The 22,764-nt window shown below is 42.6% G+C and overlaps 1 protein-coding gene across 7 annotated transcripts in view; it reads left to right on the top strand.

The window, feature by feature from the left end:
- LOC136004230 (granule associated Rac and RHOG effector protein 1-like) overlaps positions 1 to 22,022 on the top strand; it is a 100,915-nt gene extending 78,893 nt beyond the window's left edge. For 3 of the 7 annotated variants that reach the window (XM_065660532.1, XM_065660534.1, XM_065660533.1), the window contains exons 10-15: positions 1,421 to 1,546; positions 2,035 to 3,020; positions 8,562 to 8,727; positions 9,635 to 9,769; positions 18,756 to 18,834; positions 19,367 to 22,022. In XM_065660532.1, the coding sequence (XP_065516604.1) occupies positions 1,421 to 1,546; positions 2,035 to 3,020; positions 8,562 to 8,727; positions 9,635 to 9,769; positions 18,756 to 18,834; positions 19,367 to 19,696 (1,822 nt within the window). In that variant the 3' untranslated portion in view covers positions 19,697 to 22,022. The remainder of the gene's footprint in view (positions 1 to 1,420; positions 1,547 to 2,034; positions 3,021 to 8,561; positions 8,728 to 9,634; positions 9,770 to 18,755; positions 18,835 to 19,366) is intronic. The other 4 variants (XM_065660536.1, XM_065660537.1, XM_065660538.1 and 1 more) reach the window with 2 other exon arrangements.
- Positions 22,023 to 22,764: the final 742 nt, after the last annotated feature.

Below are 22,764 nucleotides of genomic sequence, written 5' to 3'. Positions count from 1 at the left end.
GATCGGTGTTGAGACCGGTCTTGTTTAACATCTTCGTCACTGACATGGACAGTGGGATTGAGTGCGCCCTCAGCAAGTTTGCCGATGACACCAAGCTGTGTGGTCCGGTTGATACGCTGGAGGGAAGGGATGCCATCCAGGCAGACCTTGACACGCTTGTGAGGTGGGCTGATGCCAACCTTATGAAGTTCAACCATGACAAGTGCAGGGTCCTACACCTGGGTCGGAGCAATCCCAGGCACAGCTACAGGTTGGACAGAGAAGAGATTCAGAGCGGCCCTGCAGAGAAGGACTTGGGGGTGCTGGTCGATGAGAAAATGAACATGAGCCGGCATTGTGCGCTCGCAGCCCAGAAAGCCAACTGTATCCTGGGCTGCATCAAAAGGAGTGTGACCAACAGGTCGAAGGAGGTGATCCTGCCCCTCTACTCTGCTCTTGTGAGACCTCACCTGGAGTATTGTGTGCAGTTCTGGTGTCCTCAACATAAAAAGGACATGGAACTGCTGGCACAAGTCCAGAGGTGGGCCACGAGGATTATCAGGGGACTGGAGCACCTCCCATATTAAGACAGGCTGAGGAAGTTGGGGCTGTTCAGCCTGGAGAAGAGAAGGCTGCGTGGAGACCTCATAGCAGCCTTCCAGTACCTGAAGGGGGCCTATAGGGATGCTGGGGAGGGTCTCTTTGTCAGGGACTGTAGTGACAGGACAAGGGTTAACAGGTTAAAACTTAAACAGGGGAAGTTTAAATTGGATATAAGGAGGAAATTCTTTCCTGTTAGGGTGGTGAGGCACTGGAATCAGTTGCCCAGGGAGGTTGTGAGTGCTCCATCCCTGGCAGTGTTCGAGGCCAGGTTGGATGAAGCCTTGGGTGGGATGGTTTAGTGTGAGGTGTCCCTGCCTATGTCAGGGGGGTTGGAACTAGATGATCTTGAGGTCCTTTCCAACCCTAACCATTCTATGATTCTATGATTCTATGATTCTATGAACTAATATCATGAGGAGTGCTTGAGCCAGGTGTTGTGCGCTCTGGAAGAGCTCCGCCTGCTGACACACAGTGAGAGTGGCTCTTCACTCCTCTCTGCCCAAATTATGCCTGCTTAGCTAAAGAGCTAATCATTAATTGTGATTTTAAAATGAATATACAGCTAATCTAACTGTAAGAGTTACATAATTTAACAGTAGAAAGAAACTGAGGCTGAAGGCATAGTCTTTAGGAACCCTCAGTTATCCATACATTATGCTGCCTTTACTAGTTGCACCTCTTTAGGAGCAGTAGTAGTGCAGCAATTGGCCTTTTATTATCTGACTAGTATGGTAAAATTGTCTAATGTAAAAAAACAAAAAAAAAAACCCCAACCAAACACACAAACCAAAACACAACAAGAATATTTTTATTTTTAAGTTAAACTTAATGATTACAGGTGTCTGAAAGAAGATCCAGCAACAATGTCTCTGCTACAGAGGAGTCTGGATCCAGAGAAGACTTTGGGGCTAGTAGATGTGCTTTACACTGCTGTGTTCGACATACACAGGTGGAAGGAAGGAAGGTACATCTCCTTCTGAACCTTATGTTCTCATGTTCTGGTGTCCTAGTTTAAACAAAGTCATCATTGTTGAAAGATTTATACTGAAGAATTTCATAGTACTGATTCATCAGGAGGGGGAAACAGTAGTCAAAATGAGGGCAGGAAATTGGTATTCTACATAATGTACAGAGATACAGAAGTCTTCTTGAAACCAAACCAGCAGCTTATCAAAATGTACAGTGTTTCTCTCTTACAAAAATACTTGATTTTTATTTAATTAGTTACCATTTTAAATCTTAAAGCACAATTAAAATTTCTTAATTAAAGTAATTAATGCTATTGCAAATGCTAGTAATAATTTGCATTGTTACCATAAGAAGTAATTGATGAACTCAGCAGTTTTTGGTTTTGTTTCTTCCAGTAGCTACCACCCAAATGCATATTTTCCTCTGAAGTACAAGCTCAGTTATGTATTAGGTGGTTTGATATGCGTATTTTTGTTTATGCAGGGAGCAAGCTTTGCCTTGTATTCAGATCCAGTTACAACGTGAAATCTTAGGCTTTGGGAATCAAGTTGACACGCCTTCTGGAAATGGAAGCAAATCTTCAGGTGGTCTGCAAAAGACGTTCTCAAAACTGACTTCACGGTTGACAAAAAAACCTTCCTGCACCAATACAAGTAATACTGGAAGTTACTCAATCCCCAATACACCTTCCAAAAATGTCTTCATAAGTTTCAACACGGAGGAGAAAGCTAAAATGCTCACCAACATAGATGCACGGTTACAAAGCATCTTGAATATTGGTAATTTCCCTAGGACTGCAGATCCACTGCAGTCAGTTCAGAACACAAATAACCAGCTAGTGAATGGGTGTCTAGTTCAAAGACAGGACAACTTCTTCAAACTGGATGACAGCAAGGATGACAAAGTTATGAATTTACCAACTGACCAAGAAATGCAGGATGTTATAGATTTCTTGTCTGGTTTTAACATGGGTAAATCCCAGCAGAATTCTCCGATGGTGAAAAGAAGGAACTCTGCATCCTCTACAGCAACAGAACAAAAATCAGGAACAGTACAACAGCAACAGCAGTCTGTTTCTCACGCACCACTGCATCCTTCCCAGCAAGGCTTGTCACAGCAACAACAATCACAAAAGCGGCAGCAGCAAATGCAGTATTACCAACACTTGCTTCAACCTATTGGACCACAGCAACATGTACCTGCCAAATGGCTAACTAATTCTTTGCAGCAGTCAGCCCAAGCTGTTGGAGCTGGATTGTCTCATATACACCAGTGGAACAATCCTGATTTTTCAGATTTAAGCTCTGATTTGTACAGCTTGGGTCTTGTGAGCAGCTATATGGACAATATGATGTCAGAGATGTTAGGACAGAAACCACAAGGACCTAGAAATAACACGTGGCCAAATTGTGACCAAACTGATGGAGTGTTTGGGATGTTGGGAGAAATCCTGCCTTTTGACCCTGCAGGTGTGTTCCTTTTCCTTCATTGTGATTTTTTTTTTGGGGGGGGGAGGGGGAGGAATGTGTTGGTTTTGTTTGGTGGGGGTTGTTTTTGTGGTGGTGGTGTGTTCTTTTTTTCTGGGTTTTTTTGTTTGTTTGTTTGTTTTTAATAAGGTTCTGTCATGGTTTAGTCCCAGCTGGTAACTCAGAGCCACAGAACCACACCTCCAGGCAGGATGGGGAGGAGAATCAAAATAATGTAAACCCCACGGATTGAGATAAGAACAGTCCAGTAACTAAACTATAATACAAAACATAGTACTACTATTACCACTAATAATAATAATGATAAGGGAAATAACAAGGGGAGAGAATATAAAGCTAAAAAGAGGAAAAGAAAAGAAACCAGTAAACCCAAGTGATGCACAATGCAGTTGCTCACCACCCACCAACTGATAGCCAGCCTGACCCGAGCAGTAATCTGGGCCTTCCGGGTGACTCCCCCAGTTGATATACTGGGCATGATGTACTGTGGTATGGAATACCCCTTTGGCTAGTTTGGGTCAGGTGTCCTGTCTCTCCTTCCTCCTGTCTTCTTGTGCCCTTCCTCACTGGCAGAGTGTGAGAGACTTAAAAGCCCTTGATTGGAGTAAGCATCACTTAGCAACAACTAAACCATTGATGCGTTATCAGCATTGTTCTCAGACTAAAGCCGAAACACAGCACTGCACCAGCTACTAGGAAAAAGAAAAATAACTGTTACAGCTGAACCCAGGACAGGATCCTTTCTCAAACAATACTGTTAAACATTGCTAGCAATAACTGTCATTTCCTAGTGCTATTCACCAAATCCTAAGGTGCTCACAAAGGCCAGCGGGTATTTATATGTATGCATTCCTAGATGAACTAAAGTACAAGAAACTTTCATTAAGAATGGGAACAAGTTCCTTTTTTTTCTTGTCCCAGCAGTAGTGGTTCTGACCTTTCCTACATGGACCATATCAAAGTACTGAAACGGATACTTACAGATGATGTTTTTCCTATTGATAATTTGTGAAATTGCTTAAAACTCAACTCTTGAACTTGCATATTTTACCTCTCCCCAGAATGATCCTTAGTGCTCTTTACCAGTCCTGCAGTCTGGAGATACAGCCGGATTGCATCTTTCCCATGTCCCCACATTTCCCCTTCATTACTTTGCAGTTCCATGGGAGTCATACTGATTCCTGTTCCACAGCTGTGACTGCAGTGAGAAGCTTGGATGCCGAAGGGTTAGAGACTTTAAAAGAACAAGTGCCATGTGGTTTGTCAGATGTGTTTGAACCACTAATAAATTGTAAATGTAGAGGGATTGCTGTCAAAAGATGAAGTGAGATAAAATTTTATAGCCATAAGGAAATAACTAAATTGACTGTAGAGCCTAAGAGGCTGATAGTACTACTAAGAACAACTTACAAATCCACTATCTCGTAAATATAATTTCTGTTGGCCAGGAACATTGCTACAGAAACTTTGTAGTATGCATGTAGGAAAATTGCCTGGAGGAAGTCAGTGCTCACACCAACAGGAAAACCTGTTATCAAGCCACAGAATCGGCTTCCCACGCTCTTTTGTATGTGCATGTGTGTGAGGACTGTGGAGGCATCTTGGAAACCAGCTCATTAGACTCAATTTTGATAATTATTTAGTCAACTTAGTGGAGTTTATAAAGCAAAAATAGGCAGTGTAGTTATGTTATCAAAAGCTTCTTAACAATTTTGAGTCTGAATTAGTGTCATCTTATTTAAATGTACTTATGCTATATACTTAAGGAGGATCACAACCTTTAAGGGTAAAATTATTTTCACTGAACGCCAAATACATGTATGTGTAAGGGAAAAAAATCATGTATAGAGAGGACTGGCATTTTTAGCATTTTGAATTTCTGTAGGATTTTCCTTTTGATCTTCATAAAGCTACTTGTTCCATTGGATATGTATGATGAATACCAAGGACTTTGAAAGTGATAATTTGAAGAGGTGACTTACTCAAGTTGATAAATAGTGCTGTCGATTAAGACATACGTTTCTATGGTACAAGTGATAAGTAGACAGTATTTTCCACAGGGTTTAAAAAAACCACAACAAAACCTGACTTCCAATCAAGTAGATTCTTCCATTGGAAAGATAACTTTTCTTCATGTAACCTGCCAGGTTGAGCTGTGATGTAGGAGTTTTCAATTTAAGCTCTAGTTAGTGTAGCACAGAAAACTTTAAAGCACGAAGCACTTGTTCATTTCCAGACTTTCTTGGGACTTTATACATTTGTCATTTGAAATAAATGACAATACCTTATTGATAAATATTTTAGAGCCTGAAAATGATGTCTCTTTTCAGATGCAAATCTGCTAATTAAGAATTTAAAAAATTGATGGCTTTTCATTTTGAAGGATTAACTAATGACCAAAAATGTGTTTTGCAGTACTTTTATCATCTGTAAGAACTTGAGGAAGGAATGTTACAGTGAGAACTAGTAAAAGGAATGTTGAATCACTTTCACAGATTTGAAAGAATGAAGGCAAAAGCCTCTGATAAAAAGCTGTTTACCTGATATGTTTTTATCAGGGTAAAAATTAACACAAGTTACTATTGTGAATATAAAAGTAATTTAAGACTTAATGCTATCCAGAGGAAAAAAATGTGGACACCCTTCAGAATCTGTCTAGAATCTATCCTCAGATCTGAGGATCTGTCTATTTTGCAGTCTCATTTTAAATTGACATAAAGATATTTTTCAAAGAGAACAAATATTAGTGGGAATATTTTGTTTCTGACAGCTGTCAGATAGCTCTGTCCCTTGCTTACATAATAAAGAATGTATAGAAACAAGTTATTTTCTTTACTGTCATTTGAATTTGCATCCAACAAAACACTGTGGAGCTGTGCCTGTCGGATTTAGCAGTAGCAGTAATTCTTCTCCTTAGTGGCTGGTGCAACACTGTGTTTTTGATTTTTTTGGCCTGGGAACAGTGTTGATAACGACAATGTTTTTAGTTGCTGCTCAAATGTTTGGTCTGGCCAAGGACTTTTTGAGCCTCATGCTCTGCCAGGGAGGAGGGAATGCCGGGAGGAAGCAGAGACAGGACACCTGACCCAAACTGACCAAAGAGGTATTCCATACCACAGCATGTCATGCCCAGGATGTAACTGGGAGTTACCTGGAAGGGCTAGGCACTGCAGGGTTGGACGAGGTATCGGTTGGTGCTTGGCTGGGGGGAGTGGGGCGAGTTATCTGTTGGCTGGTGCTGAGGTGTTGTATTCTTTCCTCTTATTTCTTTTATCATTATTATTATTGGTGGTAGCAGTAGTGATTTGTGTTATACCTTAGTTACTAAACTGTTCTTATCTCAACCCGTGGGAGTTGCATTCTTTTCGATTCTCCTCTCCGTCCCTCCAGGAGTAGAGGGAGGGAAAGAAGGGGGGGAGTGAGTGAGTGAGCGAGTTTGTGGTTGGGTTAAAACCACGACAGTTCTTTTTGGCGCCCAACATGGGGCCTGAAGGTAACGATAGAAGGTAATGAAGATAACGACAGAGATGATCGGATTAATAGTTGTCACAATGCTGATTTACTGGCTCTCAAAGTTGTTTCTCTTGATTTCACAGTTTCAGAATGCTGTACATTACTTAGAGCCGGTATTTGCTGTGATAGTGTTTATCAAGTGTGGGGCTTGGGCTAAGGTTCTTGTTTCACTGTACTTTATGGCAATGACTTGTAATACGGGCGGGCTCCGGCAGCAGTGAGGGATAGACGTGGCCGTGGACTTGTACCTGGACGTCCCGCTGCTCTTCACCGTCCTGGCCCTCGTCCTCGCCTCCGTCTTCGTGAGGCTGCGGGGAGCCGAGGGGGAGCGGCCCCGGGACCATGCGACGGCCAAAGCGGCCCGGGAGAGCGGCCCCGGGGACCAGGCGGCAGCGGCGGGAGCAGAGCCGGAGGCCGGGAAGGAGGCGGCTGCCGAGCAGCGGGAAGAGGCGGCGGAGCAGCCCAGCCCCGCGGAGGAGCCCAGCCTCGCGGCGGCCGAGAACATCCCCCGGAAGCTGCCCGCCGAGCCCCAGGAGTATGCAGGAGTCCACGCAGCATTTCCCAGCAAGGCAGAGGAGGAAGATATGCACTCAGGAAAAGAGAAGCTGGTGGTGGGAGAGCCGGCAAGCACAGCAGCTACACCAGCCCCAGTGACAAGTACAGCAGCATCATTTGAGAGTTCTGAAGGTTTTGAATGGCCTTGGGTACAAGTTATTTTCTTTATTGTCATTTGAACTTGCATCCAACAAAACACTGTGGTGCTGTTTTCTGAATGTGCCAAATGAAACGAGGAAACTTTTCTTCTGAATGCTGAATTGAGTGTAGGGAAGCCATCACATGAAAAACTGGTTTCTGCTTTGAGCTGTGCATGCTTGTTGCATGTTCTTCAGTCTCCACTCTTAATTTAAAACTGAGACCAGCAAGCCAACAGCTCTGTACTTCCTGCTGCAATTACTAGGGTGGTGAGGCACTGGAATGGGTTGCCCAGGGAGGTTGTGAATGCTCCATCCCTGGCGGTGTTCAAGGCCTGGTTGGACAAAGCCTTGGGTGGCATGGTTTAGTGTGGAGTGTCCCTGCCCATGACAAGGGGGTTGGAACTAGATGATCTTAAGGTCCTTTCCAACCCTAACTATTCTATGATTCTATGCATGTAGTCTAGACATTTTCCTTAAATCCAGTCAGATTGCAAAGTTTTCCCTCGGGGGAGGAGCAGAGGGAAAGGCAAAAAGAAAAAGAAGCTGTGGGAACTCAATTACACTGACTCACAGCAGCATTCTTTTTAATACAGGAATTACTGTCTCTGATCAGTTGAGCATACAAACCACTTTGGGATTATTAAGGCTTTTGCTGTCTGTTCAAGATCATTCTTATCACTTATCAGATGCTTGGGACACATCAAGCCCTTTAAGTATGGAAAGATTTTTAAGAATTGCTGGTTTGGGTTTTTTTTTTCCTGTATATATCAATCTTACTCTGAAATATTTTGCAGTTCAGGATCATAATGGTTTTCAAATTGCTGTCTAGTCTTTGTAGGAAGTAAGGCAGTTTCTGGGCTGTATGTTCTAATATGTTCAATCCGAGATTCTGATTTCTCAGAGTAAGCAGGATCACAGCATAGCTGGAAATCGTGTTGCAGTCTGGAATCAACTACAATAATTGGTATGTTCCTTCTCTCTGAACTTAAATAAATGTACAGGCTTTAATTACATCAGCATCTGCTGATGGGATGTTGGACCTTTCAGTGTATGGACATGATCATAGTGACAAATACTATTTCCCGGATGGAAGGCAAGGGGCAGATATACTTCCATGTAAGATTATTCACTATGTATGGATGTGCTCTTCAGTGTTTCATAAAGAGTTATCAACGGTTGTATGGCATTTATTATCTGTGAGGGAATTACTTTCTGTTGGTGGGGTATGGTGAAGCCTAAAGGATTAAAAGAGGGAGATAACTGCAGTAGAAATAGCTTAATGTCAGCAACTGACTTTTTGGTTTCTTTTGTTCAGTTGGCTCTGACCCAGAATTTGCCTGCTATGTTGCTGGGGTCAACCAGGCTATGCAACAGAAAAGGCAAGCACAGCATGTCCATCGCCCAAGCAACACACGTAACAACTGGCCTCTCCCTGATGATCCTCATAAAACCTGGCCCTTTCCGGAGTATTTCACAGAAGGGTAAGATTTGTAAGACTACACATTTTTATTGTATGTGAGCCTGCTTTACTCACAAACTTGACAGAATGTGGGAATATTGAGTGTTTTTTCCAATTGTTGCTGCATCTGTGGAAGCTGTACTTCATTATGTTGAGTGAGAAATCTGAGCCCTTCCTGCTTTGCTGATACTGAGGTACTGACATTTGTTTGATGTCTCCTTTACAATGGAATGTATATTGACTTTGACTCGAACAGAGGAAATAAGGAATTTATAGCACAGATTTATTCAGAATTGGGTTTTTTTTCAGCAATTTGAAAACCTTTAAGACCTAGTTTTGATGAAAAGTGATGCTACTGAAGTTGCAGTACCTGACTGAATTCAGCTGTCCAGATTTTAGCTACTCAGTCTTGCTATACTATAAGGCAGGTACCTTACAACAAGTACATTGGTAATTCTTAATCTCTTCCAAATCATAACTATTTATCACAAAAGAAGTGTTTCAAGATCCTCTGTCAGTCTGTCCGTGACGTAAAGCTGTGACTCTTGAGCTAGATTAAAATCAGTAGGACCAAGTATGTGTTCCAGCTCAGTTCTGCAATGAAAAAGTCAAGCGCTTAGTGATTCCGAAACCAAACATCACTTGTTTCTCCTTCCTGACCAAGAGAGGCACTTTAAATTTTTATAATTATTTTAGTAAAATATACATAAAGTGACTGTAACACACAAAGCAGTTGATGCTCTCATTTCTAAGTGATCACTATTTGTATTACAAATGTAATTTTACAAATTTTACATTTTACAAAGTATCGAAATGTCTTTGTGCTGTGAGGTATCACCAGTGACTAAGATTCAGCAGAACTTCCTAGGGCATACAGTATAGACCAGGCACTAAAAATATAACAGCTAATACAATTCTTTGTCTTACAGTGATGTGACAAATAGGTGGTCTGGTACTCAAGGAGACTCTGCCAGCTCAAGCGATGAGACCTCCTCATCTAATGGAGACAGTTTATTCTCCATGTTCTCAGGGCCAGACCTTGTTGCTGCTGTGAAGCAGAGAAGGTAAGCAAAATGTATTGCTCCATAAGAGTTCTTTTTTTGATAATTACATTTCAGTAGCCACACAAAGGGAATCCCTGCTAATTAGATGAAGTTATAAAAACGTCTGTGTGCATACTACACTGATGATATGGGTCACTGTACAGTGTATCTGACTTTAATGCTCCCAAATTGCATTATATTAGTGCTCTCCTTATACAAACTAACACTTGTGCAAGTAACCAGTTGTTAGCTGAAATTCAGCATGTTTAGAAAAGATGTGACGCTTTCCCTTTTCCAAGAGAATCTACTTCGGATGGATGCCACTTCTTTCTAAACTACTGAGGTGTTAGAGATCATCTTTGAATTGGCTATCTAAACTGAGTACAGTTTATAGCAAAAACCACACAAACACACACCAACCCAAAACAACCAAAGCCAAAACAGAGAAAAAAAACCCTTCCAGAATGCACATGTCAAGGACTTCTGTTTGATATTAGGTCACAAATTTAAACCAGAAGTAGAACATTTTTTCCTCAGTAAATTCACTGTGCTTCAGCAGATGTTTCACTTGCTCAATTGTTTCTATTGTCTTGTGTCCTGAGTTCAACAGTAGCAGTCACTTTTCTCCTTAGTAGCTGTTGCAGTGCTGTGTTTCTGACTTTCAGCCTGGGAACAAGGCTGATAACACAGATGTTTTTAGTTGTTGCTAAGTAATGTTTACTCTGACCAAGGACTTTCTGAGTCTCATGCTCTGCCCGGGAGGAGGGGAAGCCGGGAGGAAGCAGAGACAGGACACCTGACCCAAACTAACCAAAGGGGTATTCCATTCCACAGCACATCATGCCCAGTATATAAACTGGGAGCAGTTACACGGAAAGGCTAAATCGTTGCTTGGGTTGGGCTGGGTATCGGTTGGCAGGTGGTAAGGGATTGTATTCTCTTCCCTTGTTATTTCACTTATCATTATTATTATTGGTGGTAGCAGTAGTGGTTATGCATTATACTGGAATGTACTTATCTCAACCCGTGGGAGTTACATTCTTTCAATTCTCCTCCCCATCCCTCCGGGACTGGGGGGAGGAAGGAGGGGAGTGAGCAAGCAGCTGCATGGTTCTGAGTTACCGGCTGGGCTTAAACCATGACAGTTCTTTGTGGCACCCAACATGGGGCAGGAAAGGTTGAGATAATGACAGATCTAACCAGAGTGTGTCTGACTGTATTTGTGATAAGCGTTCATTGTTTTGGATTAATAGTCACTTATCACAATGCTGATTTATTGGCTCTCAAAGTTGCTCTTGATCTCTGAGTGTCAGCATGTTGTACCTTACTTACAGCCGGTATTTGCTCTTTTAGTGTTTATCGGCTAGGGTGCTTGGGTAAGGTTCTTATTTTGCTGTATTTTATGGTAATGACTTGTAATACAATAGACTCATTGATCATGGAACTGATCTGGCTTGTGTTCCCAGTGTGGTCATCACCTCTATACTTTGGGAGGTATATAATGGAAGTGTTTAGCAATTACACATCTTTTGTTTCCTCCTTGGGTGGTCAACCTATGAAAGAGACATTCCCTTACCTTCCCAGCTCCCCCACCAGACTGTTTACAGCATCATTTGAGAGCTCTGAAGGTTTTGGATGGCCTTTGGGTACCCTTGAGACCTGCCTGCTGCTTGTGATGGAAATCACCATGTTGGCACACATATAGAGTGTGTTTTGTCCACGCCCATTTCGTCTGATCTCGAAACCTAAGTGGAGGCAGGTTTGGGTCTTGTCTAGGGTTAGACGATGATATAGGAGGACCAGGAGATTTTCCCCGAGGCTGGACAGTCATGAGTGGCAGGGTGTGTGGGATAGTACGGGCAAATATCTAGGCCAGTGGGCCCCTCCAGTGCTTTGAAACTTCACCACTGAACAAGTGCAAAATCTGGAAAAATTAGTAAAACACTTAAATGAGGTCTGTTGGCATTCTGGTTATACCAGAGAGGGACAAATCATGGCAACATGCTGGGGCTTGGCCTATGCTTACAGAGCACTGTTCAACACTATCCAGCACCTTCAAAGGGAAAAAAAGGTCTCTGGATCTTATGTCAAAGGAACAGACAATGAAGCTACTCCAAATACAGCAACTACACCAACCCCAAGTGACAAGTACAGCTGCTACTCAAACTCTGAATACAATAGCTACTCCAACTCAAACTCTGAATACAAAAGCTACTCCAACTCCAAGAACAGCAACTACACCAACCCCAGTGACAAGTACAGCAGCTGCCCAAGCCCCGACAGCAAAAGACAACACAGCTGCTGGTCCTACTCAAACCCCAAGCACACTGGCTGCACCAACCCTGACAACAGGTACTGCAGCCACTCCAACCAGTGATAATCACTTCAGGTAAACCAGAGGACCAATTTGTGCCAATATTAGTTGCCCCTGTACACAAGGGGAAAAGCAAACAAGAGGCACAAAAAGCAACCCATACAGTAGAGAAACATGAAGAGCCAGTGCACTTACTACATGGGACAGCATCTGATCAGGAGTTATTATTACGTGAATCAGAGGAAGAGGAAGAAGAGGTGACTTCTTGACCCTGGACCTCAACCGAGCTACAGAATATGTGAAAAGATTTTACCCATCAACCAGGGGAGCACATCATTACTTGGTTGCTCCAATGCTGGGACAATGGGGCCGATGGTCATGAACTAGAAGGTAGGGAAGCCAAGCAGCTGGGATCACTTGCGAGGGAAGGGGGAATTGACAAAGCAATTGCAAAAGAGAAACAGTCCCTCAGCCTTTGGGAGGCGGCTTTTGGCAGCTGTTAAAGAAAGGTAATTATAGACCGGTCAGCCTTACCTCCATCCCTGGAAAGATGATGGAACAACTTATTCTTGACTCCATCACTAGGCATATCAAGGATGAGGGCGTCATTAAGAACAGCCAACATGGTTTTATGAGGGGGAAGTCATGTATGACCAACCTTATAGCCTTCTATGAGGAAGTGACTAGGTGGAGGGATGATGGTAGAGCGGTAGATGTAGTTTTTCTTGATTTCAGTAAGGCATTTGATACTGTCTCCCACAGCATCCTCATAGATAAGCTAAGGAAGTGTGGGCTTGATGATCAAGTAGTGAGGTGGATCGAGAACTGGTTGAAAGGAAGAAGGCAGAGAGTTGTGGTCAATGGCGCAGAATCTAGCTGGAGGTCTGTGACTAGTGGAGTTCCTCAGGGGTCGGTGCTGGGACCGGTGCTGTTTAATATTTTCATCAATGACCTGGATGAGGGAACTGAGTGCACCCTCAGCAAGTTTGCTGATGACACAAAACTGGGAGGAGTGGCTGACACACCAGAGGACTGTGCTGCCATTCAGCGAGACCTGGACAGGCTGGAGAGTTGGGCGGGGAGAAACTTGATGAAATTTAACAAGGGCAAGTGTAGAGTCTTGCATCTGGGGAAGAACAACCCCATGTACCAGTACAGGTTGGGGGTTGACCTGCTGGAAAGTAGTGAAGGGGAAAGGGACCTGGGGGTCCTGGTGGATAGGAGGATGACCATGAGCCAGCAATGTGCTCTTGCGGCCAAGAAGGCAAATGGCATCTTAGGGTGCATTAGAAAGGGAGTGGTTAGTAGGTCAAGAGAGGTTCTCCTCCCCCTCTACTCAGCCTTGGTGAGGCCGCACCTGGAATATTGCGTCCAGTTCTGGGCCCCTCTGTTCAAGAAGGACAGGGAATTGCTTGAAGGAGTCCAGCGCAGAGCCACAAAGATGATTAAGGGAGTGGAACATCTCCCTTATGAGGAGAGGCTGAGGGAGCTGGGTCTCTTTAGCTTGGAGAAGAGGAGACTGAGGGGTGACCTCATCAATGTTTACAAATATGTAAAGGGTAGGTGTCAGGATGATGGAGCTAGGCTTTTTTCAGTGATATCCAGTGATAGGACAAGGGGCAATGGGTGTAAACTGGAACATAGGAAGTTCCACGTTAACATCAGGAAGAACTTCTTTACTGTAAGAGTGACAGAGCACTGGAACAGGTTGCCCAGGGGGGTTGTGGAGTCTCCTATACTGGAGATATTCAAGGCCCGCCTGGACAAGTTCCTGTGTGATGTACTGTAGGTTACCCTGCTCTTGCAGGGGGGTTGGACTAGATGATCTTTTTAGGTCCCTTCCAGCCCTTGGGATTCTGTGATTCTGTGTGAAAGGTCTCCATACAAGGACAGTGTTATGAGTCATTCGGCCAACTGGACTACACTAGAGAAAACCATCCAGTCTCTGAGGGAATCAGTCATTGTTGAGATCATCTGTTGTAGGCTGGATGCTGGGAATGCACCGGTAGATTGAGATGAAGTCGAATGTACACTACCCATGTGGTGGAAAATTACACGGAATGCAATGTTATCATATCCTCACTCACCGACAGGAATAACCTGGAGTGACATAGTACCACCAACAGTGGATGAAGTGACTCATCAACTCCAAGAGTTTGAAGACAATCTCACCCCTTCCATCATTTCAGCTGCGAAAAAAAACTTTCCCAGGAGTTCAAACAATTGAGAGATGATCTATCTGATCTATCCAGCTCCCCATGTGTACCAACCCACGTCTCAGCTATTAACAAAAGGTGTTCTGCTGCTCGAGAGAGAAGATATAGGAGGTATACACCGTGGGCCACCATATGGTTTTACCTGTGGGGTCACGGAGAAGGCATGAGGAAGTGGGATGGAAAACCTACCTCAGCTCTGGGGTAACGGGTGCATGAATTGAAGAGGAGAAGAAAAGGTCAAGGAAGACCATCCAATGAAAGCTGCTGCTTCAGTCTCTAGTGAGCAGGTTCCCAGATGGAGTGGAAGAGCTGATTTTGCTCCAGGTCCTGTGATAAAGAAGACTAATAACTGTCTACAAGATGTAAGTGACCGATGTTGTCATCACTATTAGAGGGGTCCTGCCTCCAGCCAGGTGGAGGTAGGGGACAGTCAGATTTACTGGACTGTGTGGATCAGATGGCCTGGCATATCAGTCCCACAGAAGTATAAGGCTCTAGAAGATACCAGTACACAGTGTACCTTAATGCCATCAACCTATCAAGGGGTGGAACCCATTTATATTTCTGGAGTGGCAGGAGGATCCCAAGAGTTGACTGTACTGGAGGCTGAAATCAGCCTAAATGGGAAGGAGTGGCAAAAGCACCCCATTGTGGCTGGTCCAGAGGCTCCATGCATCCTTGGCATTGACTACCTCAGGAGAGGTTACTTCAAAGACCCAAAAGAGTACCGATGGGCATTTGGTATTGCTGCCCTAGAGACAGAGGAAATTGATCAGCTGTCCACCTTGCCTGGTCTCTCAGAGGATCCTTCTCTTGTGGGGTTGCTGAAGGTCGAAGAACAAGTGCCAATCGCGACCACACCAGTGCACCGGCGGCAATATCACACGAACAGAGAATCCCTGATCCCCATCCATAGGCTGATCCGTAGACTGTAGAGCAAAGGAATGATCAGGAGGACCCGCTCACACTCTAATAGCCCAATATGGCCAGTGTGAAAGTCTAACAGAGTGGAGACTAACAGTAGACTCTCGTGGCCTTAATGAAGTCACACCACCATTTTGTGCTGCCATACCAGACATGCTAGAACTTAAATATGAACTGGAGTCAAAGGCAGCCAAGTGGTATGCACAATTGATATTCCCAATGCATTTTTCTCAATTCCTTTGGCAGCAGAGTGCAGGCCACAGTTCGCTTTTACTTGGAGGGTCTTTCAGTACAGTTGGAACCGACTGCCCCAAGGGTGGAAACACAGCCCTACCACCTGCCATGGACTGATCCAGACTGCACTGGAACAGGGGCAAGCTCCAGAACACCTGCAATATACTGTTGACATTATCATGTGGGATGGTACAGAAGAAGAAGTTTTTGAGAATGGGAGGAAAATAATCCAAATCCTGCTGAAAGCCGGTTTTGCCATAAAACAGAGTAAGGTCAAGGGTACTGCACAGGAGATTCAATTTTTGGGAATAAAATGACAAGGTGGATGTTGCCAGATCCCCACAGATGTGATCGACAAGATAACAGCAATGTTTCCACCAACTACTAAGAAAGAAATACAAGCTTTCTTGGGTGCTGTGGGGTTCTGGAGAAGGCACATCCCAAATTAGTTTGATTGTAAGCCCTCTCTATCTTGTGAGCTGGAAGAAAAAGGATTTCAAATGGGGCCCTGAGCAACAACAAGCCTTTAAACAAATTCAACGAGAGATAGTTCATGCAGTAGCCCTTGGACCAGTCTGGACCGGGCCAGATGTAAAAATTTACTCTATACCGCAGCCTCTGGTAGAAAGCTCCAGAGGAGGCTCCAGGTCGACCCCTCTGCTTTTGGAGGCAGGGATACAGAGCATCTGAGGCCAGCTATACCCCAACAGAAAAAGAGATCCTGGCAGCCTATGAAGGGGTTCGAGCTGCTTCGGAAGTGATTGGCACTGAAGCACAGCTCCTCCTGGCAGCCCGGATGCCTGTGCTGGGCTGGATGTTCAAAGGCAGGGTTTCTTATACACATCATGCAACTGATGCTACATGGAGTAAGTGGGCTGCACTAATTACAAAATGAGCTTGAATAGGAAATTCCAGTCATCCAGGAATTCTGGAAGTCATCATGGACTGGCCAGAGTCTTTGGAATGTCACCAGAGGAGGAGGTGATGCATGCTGAAGAGGCCCCACCATATAATAAACTGTCAGAAAGTGAAAAGCAATATGCCTTGTTTACTGATGTGTTCTGCTGTATTTTGGGAAAGCATTGGAGATGGAAGGCAGCTGTATGGAGTCCCCAATGACGAGTTGCAGAAACTGCTGAAGGAGAGGGTGAATCGAGTCAGTTTGCAGAGGTGAAAGCCATCGAGCTGGCCTTGGACATTGCTGAACTAGAAAAGTAGCCAGTACTTTCTCTCTATATTGACTTATGGATGATAGCAAATGCCCTGTGGTGGTGGTTGCAGCAATGGAAGCGAAGCAACTGGCAACGCAGAGGGAAACGCATCTGGGCTGCTGCGCTGTGGCAGGATATTGCTGCCTGGGTGCAGAACCTGTTGGTGAAGGTACGCCATGTAGATGCTCATATACGCAAGAGTTGGGCCACCTAGGAACACTAGGACAACCAACAGGTGGGTAAAGCTGCTAGGATTGAAGTGGGTCAGATGGACTTAGATTTGCAACTTAATGGTGCATGGCATCGAGTGGGTATATCACATCCCCTGCCATGCACCAGCCTCTGGTACAATGGGCTGTTCAAAACTACACCGAGAGCCGTGGGTGGTGGGACTTTCAAACATTGGGATACACATTTACCAAAAGCCACTTGGTTGGTCAACAGCAGAGAATCTGTTAACAGCAGAGACTCTGCCAACAGGGCTGGCCCACCCCAGTCAGAACTTTTACATGCTGTAGAAGGAGATAAATTTCCTGTGGTGCACATAAGGAATTTGCTAGGGAAGAGAGTCTGGGTTATTCCTGCTTCAGGTAAAGGCAAACCCACTCGTGGGATTGATTTTGCTCAGGGACCTGGATATGCTTGGAGGGTAATGCGGGAAGATGGGGAAGTCCGGTTTGTACCTCAAGGGGATTTGATTTTAGGGGAAAACAACCGATGAACTAAATTGTATGCTGTTGCCTGCTATGTAGTACTTTTATAGCTGACCAACTAGATGTCTTCAGGTCACCAGCGACTGGTCCTGACTTCCCTCCGACCATCATCCCAAACAAGAATGAACTTTGACAAAACCAGATGATCTCATCAGTGACCAGACGAGTTCCGCCGTGTCATCAGCAGGCAGCAGTCTAACACTGCACACCATCTCTCCTTCTCTGAAAGACTGTTAGAAGTGATGGAGCCCGACATCATGGACCAGATGAACTCAGCAGCTTTATAGATTGGTCCATGCACTAAGGAATTATATCTCTCTCTTTGTGTCTGTGTTGATGTGTGTATATGTGTGCACATATATATATAAAAGGTTCGGCAGTAGCAATAATTTTTCTCCTTCTTAGTAGCTGGTGCAGTGCTGTGCTTTTGACTTTCAGCCTGGGAACAAGGCTGATAACACTGGTTTTAGTTGTTGCTCAGTAATTGTTTACTCTGACCAAGGACTTTCTGAGTCTCATGCTCTGCCAGGGAGGAGGGGAAGCCAGAGGGAAGCAGAGACAGGACACCTGACCCAAACTAACCAAAGGGGTATTCCATACCACAGCATGTCATGCCAAGCATATAAACTGGGGGCAGTTACCCGGAAGGGCTAAATCACTGCTTTGGTTGGGCTGGGTGTTGGTCAGCAAGTGGTGAGCGGTTGTATTCTCTTCCCTTGTTATTTCCGTTATCGTTATTATTGGTGGTGGCAGTAGTGGTTTTGTGTTATACCTTAGTTACTGGACTGTTCTTATCTCAACCTGTGGGAGTTACATTTTTTCGATTCTCCTCCCCATCCTTCCGGGAGTGGGGGGAAGGAAGGTGGGGGGGGGGAGTGAGCGAGCAGCTGTGTGGTTCTGAGTTACTGGCTGGGCTTAAACCAGGACATTTTGTCTGTAAAGTTATTTCAGAAAAGATAGATACTTAAAAAAACCCAAACCAACACAAACAAACAAAAAAACCCCAACAAAACAAACACCGCAAACACACAAAAACTGAGAGCAGATAGAAAAAAGGCAATTTATTTCTTTCTGTTAAATTTCTTCAGAGTGGGCAAAAGCCTAGCTGATCTTCTTTTCATCTCTTTAAATATGTGTGTATGTTGCTAAAGCTGTAGCTCGAACAACTACTGCACTGTCCAGCCTCTGACAGTATTCAGTAATGAATTTTTTTCTGCTTTGCTTCTCCTACCTGTACTGAGCAGATATGAAATAAGACTAAATATCAGTATACATACTAGGCTGTGAAGTATGACAGAATGAAGCTGCAGAATGGTATGTGCCAGTGGCAGATTAATGGGGATGACTCATTTAAAAAATAAATAATAAAATTAATGTTACTGTCTTTCTGGACAGAAAACACAGTAGTGGCGAACAGGTACCTAGTGCACTACCATCACCAACTCTTCTTTCTGCAGCAGATGTCTGTAATCAGGTAAGCTAAGAATGGGTTTGCTTAGTCATTTTTCCTATTTCCATTTTGGGGTGGTTTACACCAGCAGGGCAACTAGAGTAGCAGCTGTATCTCCAGATAGCTTAGCTAAAACCTAAACCATCAGCAGACAAGTAGTACTAGATGCTTTTATCAAAGTTACCAGGTTTAAATATTAAAATTCAAGTTAAGCTAAGAGGCAACAGTCAGTTTTAATTGTTTGTGCAGAGAAAACTGAAATACCAGTAGATTTATTACCTGTCTTGTTAGAAATCGTCTTCAAACAGGGCTACTATGTGTCAAATAAATAAAAAGGTTTTTCAATAGGCAGGTATTTTAAGAATTTGTAGTGTTATATCTATTTATCAATTCTGCTTTCAAACATAAATTTATCTTCTGAAAATGTCTTAAGGAGGGAATAGGGTGATGTGTTAAGTATTGTCACAAAGAAGAAGTGTTTTATTATTGGAACAAACAAACAAACCCCAAACCAAAACCCCACAAATTTCAAACACAACTAATGTTGTTTTCTCAGGATAAGAAGACCAAGACCTGGCCTCCCAAGGCACCCTGGCAACATCCATCCTCTGTCTTGAACACCCTACCCAGTCAGAATACACCTTTGTATCCCATGAGCAGCCCTATCAGCCAGTGGAGCGACACGATGCAGATCCTGCAGTCACCCATGTGGGCAGCAGCCAATGACTGCGCTCTAGCAGCAGGGCTTTCCTCTAACTTTGCTTATGTGCAGCAGCAGCAGCAGCAATCACAGCAGGCTTCCCAGCAAAAACAGATGAATAAGGGCTTTAAAACTTTCCCAGTGAAGCATGAACGCAGACCATCATCTTACCTGCATCAGTACTGACTACTTCTCATGTTGGCACAGGGCCAAACATAAATTACCTGTACTTTGTTTCGCAATTGTGTATTGGTTATATCCTGTTTATCTCATTAAATATGGAACTGAGGGGGTTTGGGCGAGATATGCAAAGTCTTGAATTCTGATTTACAGTGTTGAGCAAATATGACCAATATGTTTGTTTGATATACATGAAGCAGCCCAAAACTGTAATGTAGAAATGCTTTTAAAAACGTATATTGCCTTTGCCTTTACTTTCAAAAGTTGGTGGGTTTTTTTTGTTTAGTTTAGTTTAGTTTTGTTTGTTTGTTTGTTTTTAAGAAGTGCTGAAGGACTACCATACAGGAAAGACTATATTTTATAACTATTTTTCATACAGATTTATTATTAAACATTTTACTGAAACACATTGAATATGTTGAAGCAAATCTATAATGGTAACTTTGCTCGACACTGTGTTTAAATTTATAATGGCCAAGCTGTAAAGCCTTTGTATTCTCCATAAATGGTTGTGGGCAGCTCTTTTTAAATAAAGTGCAGCAGCAGCTTTTTGTGTGCCACACAAGTGTGTTCATGGTGAGCCTGTTGCAGAAAGAGTTGCAAAATTGAGTTTTGTGGTAGTTTCCTTACTCTAAGCAAAGATCAGCAACAGAACCACTCAGCTTGTGTCACAAATGTTACCTGAGCTTAAAGTAGATGGCATCTGTGTGGATAATAAGACGCTGGTTTTCAAACAAATAGAGTTTCTTACTGCTTTGTTTGGCCAAAGGCATATCCACACAGTGCTTGTTAAGTGTGTGAAAGTATAGCCAAAAAGACTACTTGCATATGCTTAAAGTCTTATTTCAGGTACTACAGTTGATTAAAAATTGTGAGCTGGCTCAGAAGATTAAGTACTGAAATGTGGGGTAGCAATTAGTTAAAAGAACATTTTTTTTTATTTTTTTTTAAGAATAAAGTAATTATTTGCAGTCAATGTGTGTCATTAAGTGAACCTGTGGAATTAGGAATAAACTTCCAACCAAAGTGGATCTGGAAGAGTGGTACTTAAAAATTGAAGGGCAATAGTAAATGTATGCATAGCTATCCCACTGTATATTAATTGAGATTACAGAAGACTTTATATAGTTAGAGCTTATTTAAATTTTCATATTTCATTTTTGAAAGAGTCTAAAACCCACACTATTTTCTGGTATAAGAGTTTTGACAGTATTAATCTTATTTTTGTATTTTTCTTAAGTCATATTCTAATATGTTAACTACTAGTACAATAGGTTATTAGTTCTAACAACATAATTTTTCAGTGAACATAAAGCACATTTGTTGGTTTTGGTTTTACAAACTAAGTATATCTATATCTAAAGATACCAAAAACCTAAATATATTTTATATATATATATATGTAAAAAGTGTACACAACACTAAAGCTAGTAAACAAACATGGGTATTTAAAACTCATCCATCTTTTTTGTTTGGTGACAGGCTGTATTTGCAGGCACAGATTGTTACCTTTTGTGCTGTTTGAGGATGCCAATGTTGCCTGTATTTATACTGTCACCATGTTTTCTGAAACTTCATACTTACTATGTTTAAAAAGATTCATTTGCTGTACATAGACTTTTCACAGCAATGTGCTTTGCACAATCAGCGTGGCTTCTGTCTGTAAATTGTTTATGGTCTGTACTACTATGATTTTGAAAACCCTCTGTTGAAAATGTTAGTGGTTATTTAACTTGATGAATGGTTTTGAGTTTCTTAAACTTTGTCATTTAGAGCTAATATTAAAGCCTAAATTTGGTTGTACTTACTGGTTATTCATACTAAGATCAAAATGGAAATTAATAAAAACACTTAATTTTGAACTTCTCTAATAAGTGCCAAAATTATTGCTATAGTTTTTGCAGTTTGTTCATATTGACAAATGCTGGCAAGTTTCCAGATCTACAGAAGTGAATTGTGAAAACAAAGTAAGTCTGTCTGCAGTTTGACCACGTTGGTTCTACTCTGTCCTTTGCTTCCATTGTTCTGAACACTGGTAATTTTAAGAATTGTTGTACTTGGCAAATTATTTTTGCCATTAAACTTCATTTACACTGCCAAGCGCAAGGGTTTGGGGCTCAGTTAACTTACCCTTATTGCAGTACTTCTTGTGAATAGCTAATGCTTCTGAACTGAGACCGTGCATTTTGTATTTGAAGGCTTCTGTAAAAGTAAACTATTTGCTTTAATAAAATATACATTTGATAGGTCATACCTGTTTAAAATATGCACCTTGCTGAAAATGAATGGCACCTTAAAGTATAACTTTGGTTTGTAAACAAAGATCTTATTTCATTAACATGGGATTATTTAACAGTTTGAAAATTGTCAGCTGCGTACTTACTGACTCATTGTATAAAGCTGAACTTTATGCACTGTACAATGTAAAGTATCTTTAAGGCTACTTTTCCAAGTAGAATGCACTGAAGAACATAATTGATACAGAAAATGCCTTAGCAGTGTCTTTGAACATGCAGTGCTGATGAACATTAGCATAGAATCATAGAATCATAGAATAGTTAGGGTTGGAAAGGACCTCAAGATCATCTAGTTCCAACCCCCCTATACCAACTTACTTGAGTTTTTTAGGAATCACAATGTAAATAACTGATAGTAGTGAGCAAATTATAAACTTCCCCTAACTCCTAATAAGGCTTTATCAATCATGCCACTGAAATACAGTATCTGAGGTGTGCAGGCTGTGCTGTTTCTGGGTCAGAGTACCCAAGTGTACAGCAGACTGTAATTGCTGACAAACACCCAGGAAGTGTATGAGTCTACTGCAAGAGCTTACTTGTTTACAGAGTCTGCAGTACAGAGCATTTCAAGCAAAAAGGAAAAGTCGTGACACAAGTAGGGCAAACACACAGCCTTTTCTCACTGGAATAAAAGCTCCGTTTCTCCCTTGTGCCCGATTGCCACATTATACAACAGTCTCACCCTAGAGACGTTAACGTTTCTGCTTCACAAAAACACTGAGCTGGCTCCTTTTTTAATGTGTTACATGAATCCAGAATATATTATAATTTACAAAG

The sequence above is a fragment of the Lathamus discolor genome, chromosome W, assembly GCF_037157495.1.
Source record: "Lathamus discolor isolate bLatDis1 chromosome W, bLatDis1.hap1, whole genome shotgun sequence".
Classification (NCBI taxonomy): domain Eukaryota; kingdom Metazoa; phylum Chordata; class Aves; order Psittaciformes; family Psittacidae; genus Lathamus; species Lathamus discolor.
Note: the sequence above shows the minus strand (reverse complement) of the source record. Positions and strands in the feature narration are given on the sequence as shown.